At 40.7% G+C, this 19,873-nt stretch overlaps 1 protein-coding gene across 3 annotated transcripts in view; it reads right to left on the bottom strand.

The window, feature by feature from the left end:
• ENTPD1 (ectonucleoside triphosphate diphosphohydrolase 1) overlaps nt 1-19,873 on the bottom strand; it is a 94,865-nt gene that overhangs the window by 22,298 nt on the left and 52,694 nt on the right. For 2 of the 3 annotated variants that reach the window (XM_054581281.1, XM_054581280.1), the window contains exons 3-4: nt 4,411-4,528; nt 2,912-3,062 (exon numbers count right to left, since the gene is read on the bottom strand). In XM_054581281.1, the coding sequence (XP_054437256.1) occupies nt 2,912-3,062; nt 4,411-4,528 (269 nt within the window). The remainder of the gene's footprint in view (nt 1-2,911; nt 3,063-4,410; nt 4,529-19,873) is intronic. The other variant, XM_054581282.1, reaches the window with a different exon arrangement.

The raw sequence follows: 19,873 nt of genomic DNA, 5'->3' as shown, positions 1-19,873 counted from the left end.
GTTGTTTCCTGGCTCCAAAAACTTACCAAAGTAATTTTAATTATTGTGGTGGTCATAGCTGGGTATTTTTTGATCACTACACCTACAGCTAATATGTCATTAGCCATTGCTAGTGACTACTAGCTGGTTACATGTCCAGGCTCTGCTTGAGGTTTTTAATTAGGTCTGTCATAGACGCCAGGTAGCAAATGTCCTGGGACAGATGCCCAAGGCCCACTGCTGCTAGACTTGGAAAAAATCTTCCTCATATTGTGCCTCAGTTCTCAGGTATAAGACCTTGAGACCTAAAGGAAAAATCTTCCAGAATTGTCATAATGAAGATGGGATGCAATTGCTTCCAAGATGTAGACTTTTCAACACAGAGAGCCTCAGAGTTAAAGGATCCTACCTTCCAACTGGCATTAGACTCCTGTAACCTCTCATCTGTATGAATTCCATACCCTACCACCTGTCCCCCTTATCCCTAGTCTTCCTTCCCTCCAGCCCACTTTCTCTGCCAGTGGCACCCGCTGTATAACATCACTTAATGTCTTCTCATTATCTTCCAGATAAACTCCAAACTCCCTAGCATGCTCTGCAAGGCACTGTGTGACCTAGAACCTGCCTTCTCAGAATCCTGACTTTACCACTTACCAGGTGTGACCCTGGGTAAGTTATTTAACATTTATAAGCCACCGTTTCCTTACCTGGTTAATGGTAGTTAATAATGCCTCTTACTTCATAGAGTTAGTATGATTAAAGCATGGTGATAAGAACATAGTAAGGGCTCAACAAATACAAGCTGCTAATATAATTACTACTACCATTATTATTTTACTATCTGCACCCTATGTTCTATCTATAGTCCTCTGAACATGCCCTGGTCTCTCTCACGTTCCTGCCTTGACATCTATTAAAACACAAGCTCCAGGAAGGCAGGGACATTGTCCTCTTCACTGTATCCCCAGCACTGATACCAGTGGCTCACACATAGTAGTTGCCACAAACACATAGGTTATGGAATACACAATGTCTGCTCTGCCTGTGATGCCCTTGCCCCACCTTCCAACTCATCCTTCATGATTCAGCTCACATGTACCCTCCTCTGGAGAATCCTCCTGACCTCCTCCCATTCTGGGCAGGGCAAAGTGTGCTCCTGTAGCAGCTCTGAGCAGCCTTCTGTTAAAACATTGATCACCCTGTCTTGAAACTCTGATCTCCTTGAGGGCTGAAATTATTGGGTTGGCCAAAAGGTTTGTTTATTTTTTTCTGTAAAATAAGAGACACATTTTTCATTTTCACCAATAACTATTGATTTGGATATCTTGAGTATGTCAGCTATCTCCCACATAGTATAACATTGATTGTTCTCATTTAATATTTTGATTTGATTGCTATCAATGTCAGCTGGTCTACCCAACTGTGGAGCATCATCCAGCAAGAAATCTCCAGCACAAAACTTCACAAAACACCTTTGATACATTTGATCAGTCACAGCACCTTCTCCATATACTATACAAATCTTTTTTTTTGTATTTCAGTTGTGTTTTTGCCTTTCTTGAAATAATAAAGCATAATATGCTGAATATGTTGCATATTTTCTTCTGTCTTCAATATTTAAATGCATACACAAAAATTCACCAATTTTGGTAAGTTTTTTTTCAATGCATGCTGATAAGACAGCTGTCACAATACAATTTAACAAAGATGTTTTGAATGAAGTTAAAGACATCTAAGTGTTACTAGAGCCATCTTATAGAAAAAACAAACAAACAAACTTTTTGGCCAATTGAATGCCTACTCCATATCCTCAGACAGAGTAATCTGTCAATACCTGCTGCATGAATGAATGAATGACCAAGTGAATGAATGAGTGATGCACAAAATATTAAGCGGTGATGAAAAATGTGTTAGTTGTGAATATTCGTGTCTTGGGACATCTGTGACTCTCCTTGGGTCATCTCACTTTCAGAGATCGAATGGCTAAATATGTAGCCCCAAATCCCAAAGTATACGAGGTCTGTCCAGAAAAAGGCCAGCCATTGTTAATATAATGAGAACAGTTTGCATGACATTGATGTAACCTGGCAGCCAAGGAGAGTGGACTGGAATGAGCATGCCTGAACAATGACAACTTCACTGTACTGGTCAGTGGGATGGTAGATGCCATTGAGTGACCACGTATACTATGTGGCCATTGCATTCAAAATAACTGAATAGGTAGAGTAATGATTCTGCATCAAATTTTGTTTTAAGCTTGAACATTCCTCCACAGAAACTATTCAGATGGTTCAGAAGGCTTTTGGGGACAATGCAATTAGTGATTGGCAGCTATATCATGACAACACAGCCGCTCATGCATCACATCTTGGGCAGAGTTTTTTGGTGAAACATCAAATCACTCAGGTGACTCAGTCCCTCTACAGCTCAGATTTAATGCCCTGGCACTTCTGGCTTTTCCCAAAACTAAAACACCTTTGAAAGGAAAGAGATTTTGGACCATCAATGAGATTCAGGAAAATATGATGGGGCAGCTGATGGCAATTCCAGCAAAGGATTTTACAGAGTGTTTTGAAGAGTGGAAGAGACACTGGGAGAACTGTGTAAGGTTCCAAGGTGCCTACTTTGAAGGGGACTGAGGTGTCATTGTCCTATGTACAATGTTTCTTGTATCTTGTATCTTCTTCAATAAAAGTATCTACTTTTTGTATTACATGTCTGGATACTTCCTGGGCAGACCTCATACAGGCTCAATCTTTCTCTCTTTGTGCCCTTGCTCCCTTGAATTTCCTGGGAAAGAAGGGCAAGAGGGATTTTTTTTAAAACATACTTAAACTCCCAAAGTTACACATACTGAGTTGGGGAGTTTTACCCACTTATGGAGGATTGTAGGTATTAGGGAATTGTGGCACTCTCCTATGTGTTGCTATACCTGAGCAACCGCATGCCTGCTGTAGCTCCCAGGTAAACAGGTGTCTCGAAGTGCTGGGATGTTGGAATCACTTCCCTGGCTCTTTCCATGCATGCAGTCAGATAAATGCCTAAGTTATTCGTTTGCTGAGCATAACTTGAGATTCCAGGACCTAGAAGAAGATGTAGATGCAGATGACAATATTATTTCAAAATATAGAACACTTTGACAGTATTAGAGCAAAAGACTGGTGTTTTCTGATAAAATTCAAGAAGATAATTTATTGATGTGATTATACATTAGTCTGCTCTACTTTGAGGGTAACTCACTGAACCAACCGAGCCTTAGTAGGGACTTATTTTCAGACCTCAGGCTGGGTCTGTTCACTGTTTTGCAATGTTGCCACTGGATGGCACACTTTTCATATACAATTGCATAACCTTTCTAAGGTTCAGATTTTAATGGGACTCTCACAGATAACTACTCTATATAGCTACTTTTTTATGATTCTTCCACAAAACTATAATTAACCACAATAATTCCTAGAAGATCTAAACGGATGGAGGTAACATTTAAAACAAAACTTAAAATAAGCACCAGGTACTTTGGCTTTTACTGAAAAGATAGGAACTGCTACTAACTAACTATGTGATCATAGCTAGACCCCTAAAATTTCTGAAGCAGTTTCTTCCATGTCTCCTCAGTGGTTTTTCCACTCTGATACCCTATCTCCCTAGTAAGGCTGTTTTTCCAGTATTAGAGCAAAGCTAATTGTTGCTATGGAAAGGATTAGAGCCAAGACTCCTTAAGCTTTTTGAAGTTAACACTTAACAATTTCAGTTCACTTTAAAAATATCCACACTATCAAGGGCTTTATAGTGATAATTTGGTTTAAAGATAATTATCCAGATACATTATCCTTACCATTCATAGGTTTTTAAACAGCCTGGTTACTTAACCGTAATAAGAAAATCAATTCTAAGTTATCAACTAATTGTTTGCATTTTTAAAAGTCTGGCCTTCAAGAATGGGTGGGGCCCAGCACCTGTGCTTTAACAAACCCTCTAGGGGGTTCAAATTTGAGAACCACTGGCTAAGAGATGGTTTTGAAGTTGGGGAAATCTCCATTTGAATCACAGTTCCATCACCTACTAGTTCAAGCAAGCTTAAACAGGTGGCATAACATCTCTCAACCTCAGTGCCCCCATTTTTAAAAATTAGAATAAAAATACATACCTCAAAGGGAGATCGTGAAGATGAAATAACATTTTTAGTACTTAGGTTGGTGCACAGCACACAGAAGTGTCCTGTTGATGGGAGGTGCTATTACTCAGTTATTTTTTAAGTTTATGCTTCAAGGGCTCAACCATTTAATGATTTCAAATTATTTTTATAATGATTACAAAATAACAATAGCGGCTCCACAGTGTTCTTCGCTTGACTTGCTTTCCTTTGTGTGCTCCAGTTGCCACATATGTCTCATGTCCCACTGTCCCCCCTTCCCCTTTCCTTCATCTTACCTTTTACCTTGCACTCGTCTATCTGATTCACCACCCCTGTGTCATTCTCCTTTTCTGCTGGCCACTTATAGATGTACAACGTGGTGTGAGAAGAACCTGCATCCAGCACAATCCCATACTGAGGGCAAAACAAACCAAGAACTTATCAGCATTATGTTGTTCTTCTCCGTATTCAGCTTGCAGCAGAAAAAAAGAAAACACAGGAATTTTCAAAAATGTGAGAAGAAAGTATTTTAATTCAAGAGGAACATGGAGGGCAGGGGCGGGGGAGACTGCCTGGAGTTGCCCTGATTACAACCTCTACAAGAACTCCAGAACTCCAACCACTCTTGCACAGTGGTTCTCAATGCTGGCTACACATTAGAAATATCCAGGCCTTACAGGGTGGGGCGGGGAGCGGAGGGGCCTGAGCATCAGTTTGTTTAGAAGCTTCTTGGGTGGTTCTGCTGTGCAGCCAAGATTCTGAACCACGTGCTCAAGTAGTTGAGACAATATGGAGGGAATAGAAAGCCATTATTTTAGTAGTTCCTAAACTTATGTCCACAAAAAAAATCATTAGAATTACCTGGAGAGCTTCAAAGGTTACTGATGCCTGTCTTCCACCATGCGCGTATGTAATTTAATTGGTCTGGTATGTGGTTTGGGCTTTGGAAGAGACACATGGAAAATACTATACTTGCTTGCTTTTTTATTACAAATACAACTATAAATTGTACTCAATAAATTTTAAGAGATATGTACTTTAACTTCATGGTCGGGGCTCTTAAGAGTAGGGGGTGATGAAAGGAAGAAAGAATGTTGGGTTGGGGGAAGACAGCATAAGTAAGAACTAGGTGATCAGCGCACAGGAGAAAAACAAAGTCCCCAGCTCATATTTCATGAGTATATTAAATGTACCAAGCAGGTGTTTTATGAAGCATTTTATAAGAATTACCCAACTTAACCCTCAGAACAGTACTGCAAATTAGGAAGTATTTTTATCCCCTCTGCATAGGTAGGAAACTAAAGTACAAAAAGGTTATGTAATTTACTCAAGAGACACAGCTAATGGGTGCCAGAACTTGAACTTGAATCAGACTCAAGAACTTATGCTCCTTATACAGAGAAATATAGGACCAAGGACTAGACAATAGTTTTCATATGGGTGCCCACTTTTTTTTATTAGACTTTTTATGTTTTAAAAATTATATTGATTATGCTATTACAGTTGTCCTGATTTTCCCCTTTTGCCTCTCGCACTCAGCACCCCACACTCCCTCAGGCAGTCCCCACACCATGTTCCTGTCCATGGATCCTGCGCATAATTCTTTGGCTACTCCATTTCCTATACTGTACTTTACATCCCCATAGCTATTCTGTAACTATTTGTTTGTACTTCTTAATCCCCTCACCTCTTCACCCATTCCCCTATACCCTCTTCCCATCTGGCAACCATCAAAATGCTCTCTGTATCCATGATTCTGTCTCTGTTCTTCTTGTTTGCTTTGTTTTTTAGATTCAATTGCTGATAGATATGTATTTTTTGCCATTTTATTGTTTACAGTTTTGATGTTAAAGTCTCTTTAACATTTTATATAATAATGGTTTGGTGATGATGAACTCCTTTACTTTTTTCTTGTGTGGGAAGCTCTTTATCTGCCCTTCAATTCTAAATGATAGCTTTGCTGGGTAGAACAATCTTGGCTGTAGGTCCCTGTTTGTCATGACTTTGAATACTTCTTGCCAATCCCTTCTAGCTTGCAAAGTTTATTTTGAAAGGTCAGCTGATAGTCTTATTGGAACACCCTGTATGTAACTAACTTCTTTTCTCTTATTCCTTTTAAGATTCTTTATCTTTACCCTTTGTCATTTTAATTATGCCTCTTTGCATCCATCTTGTTTGGGACTCTGTGCTTCCTGGACTTACATGTCTATTTCCTTCACCAAATTAGGGAAGTTTTCTTTCATTATTTTTTCAAATAGATTTCCAATTTCTTGCTCTTTCTCTTCTCCTTCTGGCACCCCTATGATATGAATGTTGGGCCTCTTAAAGTTGTCTCAGAGGCTGCTTCTACTTTCCTCATTTTTTTGGTATTCATTTTTCTTCTTGTTGTTCTTATTGGTTGTTTTATGCTTCCTTATGTTCTGAATCATTGATTTGATTCTTGGCTTCATTCACTCTATTGTTGTTTCCCTGTAAATTGTTCTTTATTTCACTTAGTGTATCCTTCATTTCTGACTGGATCTTTTTATGCTTTTGAGGTCCTCACTAAGTTTCTTGAGCATCTTTATAACCAGTGTTTTGAACTCTGCATCTGAGAGATTGCTTATGTCCATTTTGTTTAGCTTTTTTTCTGGAGTTGATTTGTTCCTTCATTTGGGCCATGTGTCTTTGTCTCCTCATTTTGGTAGCTCCCTGTGTTTGTCTCTATGTATTAAGTAGAGCTGCTTTGACTCTGTACCTTAGTAGTGTGGCCTAATGAAGTAGGTGTCCTGTAGGGTCCAGTGGCACAGCCTCCCCTATCATCCAAGCTGGGTACTCAAGGTATGCCCTTTGTGTGGGCTGAGTACACACCCTCCTCTTGTAGTTGAGCTTTGCATGCTGTTGGCAGCAATGGGAGGGATTTACCTAGGCCAGTCAGCTGCAAGGATCAGCTCTGACCTCTGACCACCAACCTCCACGCTCCATGGAAGATCAGCTGTGCAGGGGCAGGGTGGTGGTGCTCCAACATTGTCTGTAGCTATCCACTGGATGTGCTGGCCCTGAAGTTTCCAAGGTGGTACAGGCCAAGGTCAGCCCCCACCTGTGTTCTGCCCTAGGCTACCCTGCCTGAGCTATAAAGCAATCTGACATGGCTGCTACTTGTGCTAGGCTGGGAGATTCCCAGATGAAGAAGCCAAGCTATGAATCTAGTCTGGCTGCTGCTGTCACTTTGCCTTGGGCTCACTGAGGCCAGCTATTGCTAGTTTGATAGGATTTAGGAAGTTGTGAACATGAACCAAAGACAGCTTACATGGGCCCCTAAGTTTGGTGGGGCAGAGTCCCTAGGGATCTCCAAGATGGGTCAAACAGTGTTAGCCAGATTGATGGAGTCTCAGATATGGCACCAGCTTGCTGACTCTGTTGGGAGAGGATTTAGAAAAGGGATAATGGCCTCTGCTCACCTTGATTGCATGTACCTCAGTTTCTCCCAGTATGCCACTGGTGCCTTTCAAGCTGCTATACCAGTGCTGGAGTGAGTCTGAGTAGGTGAGTCCATGTGTGGGTTCTTTAAGAAGAACTTGGGACTCCAGAAGTTTCTTCCACCAACTCAATCTCTGCTGGTTTTTGCAGCCAGAAGTTGGGGGGCCTTATATACCTGGCACTAGAACCTGGACTGGGAGGGCCTGGTGAGGGACTGGGACTCCTCACTCCTGAGATGTCCCTTCCAAATTTTTATCCACCACACATTGGTAAGAGACCAGCTGGTTCAGTGTCTTTGCCCCTCCTACCAGTTTGGGTAGATGTGGTTTCTTTAAGTCCGTAGTTTGTCAGACTTCCATTCAACTCAATATATGACAGTTCCAAGTGATGGTTATTCTATATTTTAGTTGTAATTTTGATGTGGTTGTCTGAGGAGGCAAGCCATGTGTGCCTATGCCACCGTCCTTGACCAGAAGTGACCTGTTGCCCCCTTTTAAGAACTTTTAGTGAAAGAGAACTATAGCAAAATATGCAAATCTCAGCTGTGCATCCCAGTGAATTTTTGCCTATGTGGACATCCATATAAACCACCACCAAGATCAAGATACAGAATATTTTCTAGCCCCCAGAAGGTTTCCTGGTGTCCCTCTTAGTCGGTTTCCCCCATGAGTAACCAAAGTCTTGACTTCTATCACCATGGATGAGTTTTTACCTGTTTTTTTGAACTGCAGTAAATGGACTGACATAGTGTGCCTCCTTTATGGCTAACTTCTTTCATTGTACATTATGTCTCTAAGGTGCATTCAAACTGTGTGTATCAGTAATTCATCCCTTTTCATTTCTGTAGAGTATTTCATTATTTTCATATACTATATGCATATTTTTATCCACTTTAATATTGATGGACATTTGAGTTGTTTCCAGTTTGGGACTATTAAGAATATAGCTGCCAGGAACATTTTTGTACATTCCATTTTGTGGACATGAGCTCTCATTTCTCTGGGGTATTTACCCAGGAGTAGACTAAGGAATGCCCATTTTGATCAATTAATATTCATCTTTGATTACGGCCCTGGGTTTAATTAGGAACAAAATGCCATGATTGAATAACAATGTCTGCCATGGGCTTGTGCGGGGCACATGTACTTTTCATTTATCATCCTTATACTGGAGACAAAAATGGAGAAAAGTAAATGGGAGAGCAAAAGGAAGAGAAACAGAAGAAGCACTTCCAAAGTGTGAGCTAACTACTGTTCTCATATTTTGTGGCTCATTTGAACTGTGGACCTCCAAGTGTGGTCTGCCGTTGATGATGCCTAAGTCAGCGCTCTCCCTCCCAGGAGCATATCTGTGCCTTTCCCTTCCCCTTCTTCTTCTCCCAAGAGGCGTGCATGTCCTAAACTCAAAGGGTCCCCATGAGACTTGCAACAAGGGGAACAATGGGCAATGGCAGCTTGCCCCGAGCTAACCCCCTCAACCTGTCTCCAAGGCCCCATTTTCTCTGACTTTCATGGGGGCAAAGCAGCCCGACTAGGCTCATTTCTTTCCTGTAACATTTCTAAAGAGCCAAAGCAGCCCTTTCTAGGGCTCGGTCCTGTTGCTTCTTCTATCCTAGGCCCAGCTTTAATAAACATATTCTCAGAATCACCTGGACTTGTGTTGTGAAATCTTTCCTGCATGAAGAACCCACACGCTACAGACTGGCCCAAGGCAGACCCAATCCAGGTCCAGTTCCTTTATGGTAACATTAATTCTATGGAGTCCTAAGTAATAGTCATGCTAAGAATGGAATTGTGACAGTTAAAAACTACCTTGTAGTATCTCACTTCCCTTTATCATTCAACTGCCACATGCTTGATGTCATTCTCAATCTTTCAAGGTTATAAATATTTTTAAAAAGGGCTTTCAGGAAAAGAAATCAACAGAGACAAGAGGGAAGGAGGGAGGGGGGGCAGGGAAAGGGAAGGGAAGGGGAAAGTCAAGGAACGTATAGCAAGGACTCATGGACAAAACCAAAGGGGAAGAGCTGAGGGACGGAAGGACAGAGGGGGCAAGGGAAAGTGGTGGGGGGGAGGCAGAGACAAATGTATTTGAAAAAATAAAATTAAATTAAAAAAATAAAAATAAAAAGGGCTTTCATAAGAAGCTCTTTAAATATTAAGGTTGGGCATTTTTGTTCTGTACAAGCTTGTACTTCCTTGTGCTTTCCACTTAGCCAGAAATATCTGAGGTATCCAGGTAAAACAAACAAACAAAAACCCATAATACTTAATTCAGCAGGTTTTCATGTATATCTTCTCATATTGTCTTATCACATGCTAAGAACTTAAGAACTTCCAAGGAAAAGAAAGACAAGAATGAGAATTCAGGAGACCACCCTGGACTACTGGGAACAGCTAGAAGTGGAATCTATTGAGATGTCAAGTTTCACTTTATTTAACCACAGACTCCGGAGTATCATCATTGCGCAGTGTGAGGACCCTTGACCTCCATAACCTCCACAGTGTTCTGTGCCTTGTTACACATAGCAGAGAATTCCCTGTGGTAATTAGCATTATGCCCTTATAAAGAAAGCACTTGTGTAGTACTTGCTTTGGGCTCAGCAAGGAAAGCAAGCCAGACAGATTCCTCTGCAGCAGGCTTGCAGTGAGAGGAAACCAAGAATTAGCTTAGGTGGTGACTGTTGTGGCCTGAGAGGGGTCTGACTGAGCTGTCTGAGGCCTTTGGGTCCGTGAGAAACAGGACAAAATGCTGTTGTTTCCTAGCAGGGCCCTGAATTCTTCCTGCCAGAAAATGTCCCAACTACAGCAGCACATGATAAAAGTTAGTGAGGCAGAAAGAGCAAGCAGGCTTTATCTGGAATCAGGACATTATGTCTTTGTTGACATGAAAGTCATTCTTCCATTGGAACAAAGGAACCAGCATTGTTTCTATAGACTGTTTCTGCAAGGTCTTACACAGTAAGGTAGTTGAGAAATGAAAGCCTTTACTACTTTATTTGGCAAGTGTTTGAAAAGAGGGTAAAGTATACCCCACCTTTTTAAATCCTCTATATTTCCCCTATATTTGAGAGAAGGGGAAAGAGAAAGAGAGAGAGATTGAGAGAAACATCTATCAGTTGCTTCCCATATGTGCCCTAACTGGGGATTAGGGGACATGCCCAACCCAGCCATGTGTCCTGACCGGGAATTGAACCTGCAACCTTTTGGAGTACAGGATGACACTCCCCAATGAACTGAGCCATGTAGCCAGGGCGAGCATACTTTTCAACACAGGAATTAAGGGCATTTCACCTTGTGTCTACAGAAGACTGGAATGCTAACCTGTTGCACTGTGCCAAATGTTTTTGTTTCCTAAAATGGTTTGCAGAATAAAACTGATATTGCTTGCTGCTTGTAGGACAGATAAAGTTTGATTGAAGACTCTCAGTTTGAGCATTTTAGGAGTTCACCTCTCATTATTACAAAGCTGCCAGCATATATACTCATTTTCATACCTGGTCCATTTAAGAGCTAGATGTTCGTTCCATCTAATCTTATTTTATAGATGATAAACTGTGTCCAGAACTATTCAAGGGCTTGTCTAATGGGTGCATATAATTAATGCTTTAACAGATCCATCTAGAACCCAAGTAGCCACCACTTGCTGTTCTCCTTCACCACATCAGTATTGCCCAATGCATATTGCAAGGATATGGGCAAATAAACCTTCCCAGAAGTTTGGAGAACGCTGCATGCTCTCTCCCCTTCCTGGGCCCATGATCCTGAGAGGCAGTGAATACTTCAGGGAAGTCTGACAGTGGAGAAACCTGCTTAACCTTATTTAAGCCAGCATTCCCAGAGTAGTGACAACAGAATTCTGTTTTAAACATAATCTCTCCCCTACAGAAATGCTCTGAGGAATGCTGTGCCTTGCCGTGCTATCGCCCTTACCCAATGTTTCTCTTTAGCTCATATTTAAAACATTTCTAAAAGCTTCTATGAGTATGTCCTTCACATTAAAGAAAAATGTAAGGTTTGAGTAGTGAAAAAGAGATCTGACATTTTCTTAATATTATTATTTCAATTTTAAGAGTATAGAAGTTTACCAAATAGCATCTAGAAAATGAAGCAAAAAGGAAAAAGACATTTAAGATCCCACCAACTAGACATCATTGTTATTTTTATTTATTCCTTCCAGATTTTTAAAAAATGCATGGTGATTTTTATAGAATTGTATCTTACTATGCACATAACTTTGTCCTAAGTTAGTTATTGATCAGGCACGTAATTTTAGCCATAATAACCGATCTTTATGAGGTATGTTGAGTGAACAGAAGCAGTGGCCTGGGGGGGAAAGTGTCAAAATGTCCTTGCTTGGTTCAAGGAGACGCCAATGAGAGGTCTTGGTGAAGGCCTGGAGAGGTGAGTGGCAACAGACCCTGAGCTCACAGAGACTGGAGGCCATATGGAGGTGGGGCATTCTCCTCATTATTAGTATGGAAATAATTCTGCCTGTGCAAGTGTCATAGGCCCACGCTTCTGGGTACATCTCCCTAGATGTAGAAAAAAAGAAAACTGGAGCATCAGATGACCTACTTCTATTCCTGACTTTGCAGAAGTGGGATATTTAACCCTCTCCTCTGCCTCTACTCATTAAGAAAACATCTACGCTCATACTGGCCTGCTCACAGTTCTACATGGGTGATGTGACTTCTGTTCCGGAGCCTTTGCCCAGAAAGCCCTTAACCTGAAATCCCAGCCTTCTCTGACTTTCTCAGATTAGATTGTACCCTTCTAATCAATGTCTCAGAGTGCCTGTGGTTTTTCTCTAAAGACCGAACTTAACCACAATGTGTAACTGCATATTTATGTGGCTGTTTGATCAATGTCTGTCTTTCCTATCAGACTGTAAGCTACATTAAGGTGGGTCTGTTTTGCTTACCTTGCTATGGGCAACATCCACCATGGGGTGTTCTACTATATGTTGGGCATGAGGAAGGAATTCAGCAGGCAATTGTTGAATCAAATGAATGATTGAGGGGGGGTTAGAACTATATAGCTCCTAAACTTCTTCAGTCCTAAAAGAAGTTAATATTCACAGTCTAATAAAAAGTAGTGCCATTAGGGTTGAGTTCCACCACCACCACCACTTCCCCAAAAAACCATGCCAGGTAACAGACAACAGTGCGGTAACTAACTTCTATTGGTCCCTTTGGACATAATCAGTCTTCAGAATCTTTCTTAAAAGTTCCTGTAGCCTTAACAGTTACTTCAGCAACCTCATCAGTCCATCTCTGTGAGTCTTTTTGAATAAACAAAGCTTATCATTTTGAGTGTGACTCTAGTAATCTATAAACAAATCAAGTCTCCATTAGATACAGCAATGCTGGCAGGGCCTATAAACGATTAGGAACCATTTTCTTCCTTTCTTTTTTCTTTAATTGGAGTTACTAGACCTTCTATACAAACTGGTTTTGTTGTTTGTTTTTATTTTATTTTTTTAATTGTAGTAAAATACACAGAATATAAAATTTACCATTTTAACCATTTTAAGTGTACACTTCTGTGGTATTAAGTACATTTGTATTGTTGTTAAATCATTACCACTACCCATCTCCAGGTATTGTTTTTTTAAATGAGAGATTAATAGCCAGTGGAGTAAAAATAATATAGATATTTTCCAGGAGTATTTGAGGTTGAAAATTAGGGCAGATCCTTCCAAATTTTCCATAAAAAGATAAAATTGCAAATGCTTATTAAGAACACTACTTTAATTCATTGTGGAAAAAAAATTAGATGCATGGGGACAGGCCACCACCCTTGAACAGCAGCTGGACATTCTGGGAATGCTGGCTTATGTGACCATAACACACTAACAGGTGAGGGCCTTGCCTAAAATTCACCTCCCTCAAAGCAGTGTTGACAGCTGCTCTCCACTGAAGGCTTCTGATGTGCTGGGCACTCTGATAAGTGAGTTACTGGTACTGCTCCCCACAACCATCCTCAGAGTAAGTACTATCTCCATTTTACACACAAGGAAACTGAGCTATAGAGAGAGAAATTTACTTGCCCAAAGTCTCATAGCTAGAAAGTAGCAGATCTGGGATTGAAATCAAAGCCATCTGGTCCCTGAGTCAGCATTCCATAGAAGTGAGCAGCTTCTAACGAAGGCCTGTGGCTTGGTGCTGGGTCAGTCTGGTGCCTTTGAGAGAACCCTGTGGGTCTCTGTGCATGCCCGAGTATGGAATGTTCGTGCGAAGGGAAATGTCTGGCAACTCATTAACTGCCAGGGTTCAATGGCAAGTGGGCACTTAAGGAAGTGGTGAACCGAGCAGACCTCCCAGCTACCTCCCCACCCAGGTTACCCAGAACAAAAGCACTTTCTCAGAGGACACTTTGGTACAGCTAATGATTCTTCATTAAGGCGTATGTTGTTTCTTTTTTTAAGTGGTCATTACTAACAACAGGACAGTGGTTCCCAGACTTGAATGGCCTGAGGATGGATGCCCCAGGATACCTGTAAAAAGCACTGATTCCCAGGCCCTGCAACCAGGAAGCTGAACGTGAGGAGGCTCTGGGGAACTAGGGACTTTAGGGGATCCTGAGGAAGGAGGCTGCCTCCCACACTGACAAACCCTGCTATCAGGTTGGTCCTTCACATGCTCTTGCCATCCAAAGAGGGAGCAGGTTTACCTGTTCATTCTCTTCACAGAGTCAGCAAACTTTTATGAGGCAACCACCCAAGTCAGATGCTGTGATGGTTGCAATTTAACATTTATTTTGTGATTATCTGATTAATGATTATCTCTTCCTCTAGGCTATAAGCTCCATGAGGGTAAGGTTTTGCCAGTCTTATTCACTGGGCCTAAAATAAAGTAGATAGTCAATGACTATTGGTTGAATGAATGAATGAAGTAAATAATAAAATAGATGCAAAGACAACTGAAACCCAGTCCCTGTCCTCATTGTGCTTACCACCTATGTAGTTTGGCATGTAAACACATCACTACATTAAGGAGTTCTTGTGTTTTGTCAGATGTGGCCCAGGCATGAGGCCCCCACCTCCGCAGCAAGGCTGAATCCAAACTGGGTTAAGCAAGAAGTTGACAAGACTAGATTCATTACGACTGGAGGGCTGGTCGAGGACTGAGCTGGGTTAGACAAGGGCAAGTCAGATGAGAAGAAACAGGGATAAAGAGAGGTGGCAATCTGTCACCAGGCAGACAGGCTGCAAAGATGATAACACATTAATCACTTAGTGGCCACAGTGGAACAGATGACCTGCTTCGTGCCTCACATTTGCATTTACTCTATCCCACTTAATTCTTACAGTAATCTATGAGATATCAATTATCAGTTCCATCTTATAGTTGGAGAAACTGAGGCTCCAAGAGGTTAAGTCCTATAACTATAAAAAGCAGAGCTGAGGTTCAAACCCAGGCAGTGTTGAGTCTATGGCCCATGCTGTGTCACAAATTGGGCAGGCAGAATAACTATATCTGCACAGGAATGGACAGGAATGAAGAATCAGAGGAACGGGTTAGAGAGACAGGTGAAGATTTCACATGTATGAGGTTGTACCAGGAGAGGTTATGGCCACCACGCTATTTAAACAGAAGCAAGCAGGGGTTGTTTTCAACATTACTGTCTCAAGGTGCTCCACTTTGATCTTAAAGGGTCCTCTAAGGAATATGATCACTAAGATCTGGTCAGCTTAAGGGTCTGTCACATTGTACCCTCATCCCACAGACAATACCTTAATTCTAACCTCATCTACTTTGTCTAGATCATGGCAGGAGCATCCTAATTGGTCTCTCCTCTAATATGCTCTCTAGTCAAGAAGAATCTTGGGAACACAAATCTGAGCATCACCTCCCTGTTTGAAACCTTCAAAGCAGTGGTTTGCAATCATGAGTACTCATTAGAATCACCTGGGAAGCTTTTACAACACACCAATGTCTGGCTTCAGATTCTAATTTAATTGACACGGTAAGGCCCAGACACAAGTATTTTTAAATTTTATTTATTTATGTTTTAATGTTTCAATTACAGTTAACATTCAGTGTTATTTTGTATTAATTCAAGGTGTTCAGCATAGTGGTTAGACAATTATATACTTTACATAGTGTTCCCCTGATATTTCTAGTACCCACCTAACACCATACAATATTATTGACTATATTCCCTATGCTGTGCTTTACATCCCCGTGACTATTTTGTAAACTACCAATTTGTACTTCTTAATTCCTTCACCTTTTTCACCTAGTCCCCCAACTCCACTCCCCTCTCGCAACCATCAGGCTGTTCTCTATGTTTATGAACCTGTTTCAATTTTGTTTGTTCATTTATTTTGTTCTTCAGATTTCACATGTAGTATTTGTCTTTCTCTGACTGACTTATTTCACCTAGCCTAAAACCTTCTAGGTCCATCCACGCTGTCACAAAAGGTAAGATTTCCTTCTTTTTATGGCCAAGTAGTATTCCATTGTGTAAATGTACCACCACCTCTCTATGTACTCATCTGTTGATGGACATTGGGTTGCCTCCACATCTTGGCTATTATAAATAATGCTACAATGAACATAGGGGTGCATATGTTCACCCCTATGTTTTTTCAAATAGTGTTTTGGGCTTCCTCAGATATATGCACAGAATTGGAATTGCTGGGTCATATGGCAGTTCCATTTTTAATTTTTTGAGAAACCTCCATACTGTTTTCCACAGCAGCTGCACCAATCTGCATTCCCACCAACAGTGCACGAGGGCTCTCTTTTGTCCACATCTTCTCTGTCACTTGTTTGTTGATTTATTGATGATAGTCATTCTAACAGGTGTGAGGTGATGTTTCATTGTGATTTTAATGTGCATTTCTCTGATGATTAGTGTGGTTGAGCATCTTATATGTTTATTGGCCATCTTTGTGTCCCCTTTGAAGAAATGTTTATTCAGATTCTTTGCTTATTTTTTAACTGGATTGTTTGAGGGTTTTTTTGGTGTTGAGTTGTATGAATTCCTTATAAATTTTGGGTATTACCCCCTTATCGAATGTGCCATTGGTGAATATCTTCTCCAATTCAGTAGGCTGTCTTTTTTTCATTGTGAAGAATATTGCTAAGAGAAATAGATACAAGTACATTTTTAAAGCTCCCCAGGTGCTTCTATATATAGTGCCAACCTTGAGCACTACTGCAGTTTAATGGATGAGATGTCCACCCCTGAGCCTGGTATACTAAGCTTAGATTAAAGTCTTCTCTCCCACAATTCCTTCCTGCCCCCATAGTCCGTAATCCAACCATACTGGACTTCTGGTGATTCCATAGGAATTGCTTGCTATTTTAAGCTGCCGCTCTTCAACACATGGTATGTCCTTTGTCTGAAAGAGGGCCCAACCTCACCTCTGGCAAATGCCTTAGTGTTCCTTATTCCTTGGGTCCAAAGTCACCTCTTCTGTGATATCTTCACATGACCAGGCATATGGGTGCTCCTTCCTCTGGGCTTCTACAGCACTGTACATTTATCTCTGTGTTAATGTGTCTATTGTATTGAAACTATTTGTACAAATGCTCTCTCCCCTACCAAAAGCAATAGATGCAATGATGCTTCAGATACCTGTTGTGGCCACTTCACATCTTTGTGGCCAGCTTTTTACTCCAGCCCCAGCTATACCTCTCAACTCTTTATTTCTGCTCAGCATCTTCTCTCATGCTGCCTAGTAGGTCCTCTGTGGTACCCATAGAGCCCCACTGATACATGTGCCAACCCAGCAATGCCAGAGAGTTACCCAATGGGGCAACCCTTAACCAACAGAGGAGGAGGACCAGGGGATAAATCCCCAAGGCAAATGATTCTGAAGTGCTTTCTCTGCAGCTCTTCTGAGGGTCCTGGTGGGATCAAGCCTCAAGCGTCCAATGTGGTGTTACACTCATAACACCCTTTTTTGGGTAGCTTTCTCTTCTTCCCTGTTTGCTGGAGATTACTTTCAAATATAAACATTCTGCATTCAATTCCTATTACTAAGATGTGTTGTTTAGCAAAACTAAGACAAATGGAAAGAACTTTACTCTCTGGATCAGAAAACTTCTAAGATCCTTGTTTCGTTATGTATAAAATGAGGATAATCTTTCATTCTTTACAACATTGCTTGGAAGAAGAAATTGAATTGAGCATGGAAATAATTCATAAACTGCAAATCACCATGCAAAGCTGTGTTATCACTGTGGTTTAGGAGAAATTCCTTTACTCTTACCCTCTAAATGATAGAATCCCTCAGGACTCGGTCCTTGCCCTCTTCTTTTTTCACTTTTTACTCCATTCCTATGATCTTAACAGTTCTTAAGGCTACAATACATCAATGATGTCTGAGATATATCTTTAGTCTAGACCTCTAGACTAAATAAGGTAGCCACTAGCCACTAAGCCACATGTGGCGATTGAGCCCTTGAAATGTGACTAGTCTGAATTGAGATGTGCTGTAAGTGGAAAATCACACTGGAATTTAAGATAGTTTGAAAAAAATAATGTAAAATATCTCATTAATGATTATTTATTGTGATGAAATGTTGAAATAATAATACAGGGGTGGGGCAGAATATGTTTACAGTTGCTTGTATTGAAAAAGACATGCAGGTTATGATTATTACAGTAGCTTTATCAACTCCAAAGAATGTCACAGTGGCACAGTATACTTAGGTACAACATCGTAAGTGCTCAAATTGCTGGCCTTCATTATTTACACATTTTTGTAATCTATTTGCCACACTCAAGCACACTTTGGCACAGAGTTCTTACCTGCTTTTGCCCACCCCTGTATTTTGGATATATTCACTTACATAAAATATATTACTAAAATTAATTTTACCTCTTCTACTTTTTTAAAAGTTGTACTTTTATCTTCATTGTATATTTTTTCCATTGCCATTTAGTCCCTATACACTCTCCTCCCCCCAGCAGTCACCACACTATTGTCCATGTGCATGAGTCCTTTTTCCTTTTGCTCAGTCCCTCCGTATCCCTAACCTTCCCCCACCACCGGCTGTCATCCTCTCTCCATCTCTGAGTCTGTCCCCATTTCTCTTGTTAGTTGTGAAAATGGATCTGCTTTTCAACCCAGCTATCCTGCTTCTGGGAATATATCCAAAGGAAACCACAACACGAATTCGAAAGAACATAAGCACCCTATGTTCATTGTAGTGTTATTTCCAATCGCCAAGATATGGAGGCAGCCCAATTGTCCATCAGTGGAGGAGTGGATATTTTATTTAATTCATTAGTTAGAAAGCATGTGATAAACTATGGGACATTTACACAACAGAACACTACTCGGCCATTAAAAGAAGAAGAAAATTTTACCCTTTGCAACAGTATGGATGGACCTCGAGAATATTATGCTAAACGAAATAAGCCAGTCAGAGAAAGACAATACCACGTGATTTCACTCATATGTGGAATCTAATGAACAAACTGAGCTAATCTCCTCTACTTTTTAAAATTGTGGCTACTAGAAAAATTAAAATATGACTTGTGATATTTCTATTGAGTAGTACAGGTCTCTCCTCTGACGTCCAGATCTGAATATCCAACTGCTTCTTTGCCATTTCCCCTTTCATATTCAATACCTCAAAAACAGTTCTTCAAAAATCAAACTCAAAACTTTCCCCTCCTTCAAAACTACTGAAATAGCCTCTAACCTACTGTCCTCTATCTTTTCTTATCCCTCCTGCTGCTAATTCATTGCAGCCAGAGTGATCTTTTCAAAACACAAATCATGTCATTGACTTCCCATTGGTTTAGGATTAACACTAAAATCCTCAGGCTGACTTGCAAGGCCCTGCCCACACCACCTCTCTCACCATCTTTATCCAATGTACGACTTGCTCTTGCTCGCCAACCAATTTGTGATAGGTTTCCAACTATTTCCTGCTGTGAGATTCTTGCACTTGCTTTCCTTCTGCCTAGAATACTCTTTACCCAGCTCTTTCCCAGCTACCTTTTAATCGCCCTTCAGATAGTATTGTTAATGCCATTTTTTTCCTAGGGAAAACTTCCTGGCCCATCAAACTTTCATTTTGTGGCACTCATCACAATTGTGATTAATAGTTTGTCATCTATTAAATGTGTTTCCTTCCCTAGATGATAAACTCAGTCATAGCTATGTTGGCTTCCCAATTGTGTAGCCCAGTGCCTGACATAAATACTTAAATAATAATTATTGATATATAAATGTATGAATGAATGAATAAAGAGATGCTGAATTAGGTATGGTCATAAAGAGATGATGTGTTTTAAAACAAATTTACCAGGTACAAATATCTAAATATGT

Source organism: Pteronotus mesoamericanus, unplaced genomic scaffold, assembly GCF_021234165.1.
Source record: "Pteronotus mesoamericanus isolate MK-2021 breed Mesoamerican mustached bat unplaced genomic scaffold, CSHL_Meso_final contig_657, whole genome shotgun sequence".
Taxonomy (NCBI): domain Eukaryota; kingdom Metazoa; phylum Chordata; class Mammalia; order Chiroptera; family Mormoopidae; genus Pteronotus; species Pteronotus mesoamericanus.
The sequence above is the reverse complement of the archived record's forward strand: the minus strand, read 5'-3'. Positions and strand labels throughout refer to the sequence as shown.